We start from the raw sequence: 2,813 nt of genomic DNA on the forward strand, positions 1-2,813 counted from the left end.
TATTGAGAACGGTATTGATTTTTTTATTTCTTTTTCAGCAATCTCTTTGCTGGTGTAGAGGAATCCAACTGATTTTTGGATGTTGATCTTATATCCTGTGACGTTGCTAAATCCCTCAATTAGTTCCAGTAGTTTTTTGATTGAATCTCTTGGGTTTTCTGGGTATAGGATCATATTTTAACTTTCTGATATCATTTCTAGTGCCCTTGTCAGTTTTTTGAATATTGAAATATGTTTCTGATTATAGAGTTAACTGTGCATACATAGAAAGTTAAAGCAAGACTGATACATTGATAAAAAGCTTAAGTCACCCACATAAATCCTATGCCCCAAAGGTTACCACCAGGAAACATTTTCTTTGAGAAATGTGCATATATGAATATGTAACTGCTTAAAGATGATATTTTCTCAAGTTTTTATGAACATTATTTTAGGTCAACAGATAAGGTTGAAAATGGTCACCTGTGGTATGAAAAGATGCACAACTAGGTCTTCAAACGTTCCCTAGTGATTGGTCTATTGGTCTCAATCTTTTTCCAATGAAGTGCTTAGAGTTTAAATTAGCATAAGTGAAGAAAGTACATGTTCTTTCTCCAGTGATATGTCTTATGTGATGTTTCGTTGGATGGTGGTATGAAATATTGAATCATCCAATGTTTAGAGTTACACCTACCTACTCAGGGTATGGAGTCCTAGGTGGTACAAATGCTTAATGTAACCAAAACGTTGGTGGTTTGAGCACCCAGAGAAACCTGGAAAGAAAGACTGGTGACATGTTTCCCAAAACTCAGCTACTGGAAGAGTAGCATTTGCCCAGGGACAAAGTTTGGAGGGCGGGAAGTGTTAGGAAAGAAGGAGAAATGGAAACAAGAAACACAGGGAGGAGGTGAGAGGAATGATGTTACCTTGAGGGAACTGCAGCCAGTGACATGAAACAAATGTGTATGGATTTTTAAATGGAAAACTCACTTGCTCTGTAAACTTTCACCCAAATCACAATAAAAAGTTGTCAAAAATTAAATGAAGGAAAGAAAGAAAAAACACCTATGGAGCATAAATTTACTACATGAGGCCACCATGAATCAGTGTCCAGTTGATAGCAACTGGTTAGGTTTGGTTGTTGAGGTATCTGCCCAGAGCAATTCTCAATATCTTCAACATGGTGGCCAAATACTGGTTTTTGTCTCCAGAAATCCTCGGTAAATTCCTTCATCTCTTCCCTGCAGATCCCAGAAGGATCAACACATGCTACCTTTCTGGATGGACCTTTGCTCCGTGTTTGGCTCAAATAAGAATCTGACATCTCTGGACATCAGTCAAAGCTTCCTTAGTAACACCTCACTGAGGGTTATTTGTGAGAACGTAGCCTCTGCCACTCATAGTCTTCAGAAGGTGGTGTAAGTGAAAGATGGCGGCCCTGGGGTGAGACCCCGAGGGCATGACCAACCTTGTGTTCTGACAGTGCAGCAATGTTTGAACCCCTGTCCTTAGATTTGTCTACTGGGAGAACCATAGAAAGTAATTTTAATGAAATATGAACTACGGTTTGGACAGCCACAGAACGCCATGAGGGACATCAATTATGATGACCATAGGGCTACACGTAGGACAGGGTTTCTCAACCTCTGTTGACATTTGGGGATGGAAATGCCCTTGTTGAGGTATAGGGAATGTCCCGTGCATTGTAGGATGTTGAGAAGTATCCTTGGTCTCTACTCACCAAGTACCACTAGCACCCATATACCCCTGTGATGGTTTGTGACACCCAACATGCCTCCAGTCGTTCCCCAATGTCCCCAGGTGGGTGCCCAGTCACCCCTAGTCGAGAGCCTCTGATGTAGGGAGATGGAGATAAACATGTTGGGCCAAGCTTTAAAATTGAGCATTGGGAAGGGACTGCCACTTGGGCTAGAGGCATTGGGGACTCGGTGGTAGAATTCTCAGTTCCGTACAAAGAGGATCCAGGTTCGACTCCCAGCCAGTGCTCCTCTTGGAGGACCACCACCCAACTGTCAATGGAGGCTCACAGGTTGCTCTGATGCTGAACGGGTTTCAGTGAAGCTTCCAAACTGAAATGGACCAGGAAGGAAAGCCCTAGTGTTGCACTAATCCCTACAGATCATAGCAGTCATGTCTGCAACCAGTCAGGGGAATGACGCAGGATGAGGCAGCACTGATTTCTGTTGTACGAGGGGCCACCAGCAGCTGGAGGCCAACTCCACCATAACTAACAGCAGCCACCTTTGCAGAAACTCATAGAAGGAATGGCTCTTATTTGAAGGAGATGCTTATGATTGCTCTCAGGCAGAAGTTTGAGGTCACTGGAGAAGTTGTGGCTCTAGTAGTTTCCAAAGCATAAACATATTGCAGTCTTTGTTTCTGTCCGTGATGGTGCAGGCTCCAAGACTCAAGATCTCGTCTTTGTTTTCTCCAGCCTCAACAACATCTCACCTGCTGATGCTTATCGGGACTTCTGCCTCGCTTTCAGTGGTCAAGAGACCCTGACACATCTGACCCTTCAGGGCAACGGCCAGAATGATATGCTTCCCCTGTTGAGTGAAGTCTTGAGACACGCAAAATGTAACCTGCAGTACCTCAGGTATAGCTCACCATCTCTATTGTTGTTGTGTTGTTATGTGCCGTCGAGTTGGCCCCGACTCATAGCGATCCCTCCTTGGGTTTCTGACGCAGTATCACTACGGAAGTAGATTGTCCCATCTTCCTAACGAGGAGTGGCTGGTGGGTTTGAACCGCCAGCCTTCTGGTTAGCAGTCAAATGCCTTAGGCACTGCACCACCAGAGCTCCTACCTTC

General features: G+C 44.1%; 1 protein-coding gene across 1 annotated transcript in view; it reads left to right on the top strand.

Annotated features, from left to right (window-relative positions):
- Positions 1-2,813, top strand: part of NLRP2 (NLR family pyrin domain containing 2) — a 32,289-nt gene that overhangs the window by 19,863 nt on the left and 9,613 nt on the right. Inside the window, exons 5-6 of the mRNA XM_007958976.2 lie at positions 1,227-1,397; positions 2,435-2,599. Of these exons, the coding sequence (XP_007957167.1) occupies positions 1,227-1,397; positions 2,435-2,599 (336 nt within the window). The remainder of the gene's footprint in view (positions 1-1,226; positions 1,398-2,434; positions 2,600-2,813) is intronic.

The sequence above is a fragment of the Orycteropus afer genome, unplaced genomic scaffold, assembly GCF_000298275.1.
Source record: "Orycteropus afer afer isolate SDZICR_OR568_19922 unplaced genomic scaffold, OryAfe1.0 scaffold01268, whole genome shotgun sequence".
NCBI lineage: Eukaryota > Metazoa > Chordata > Mammalia > Tubulidentata > Orycteropodidae > Orycteropus > Orycteropus afer.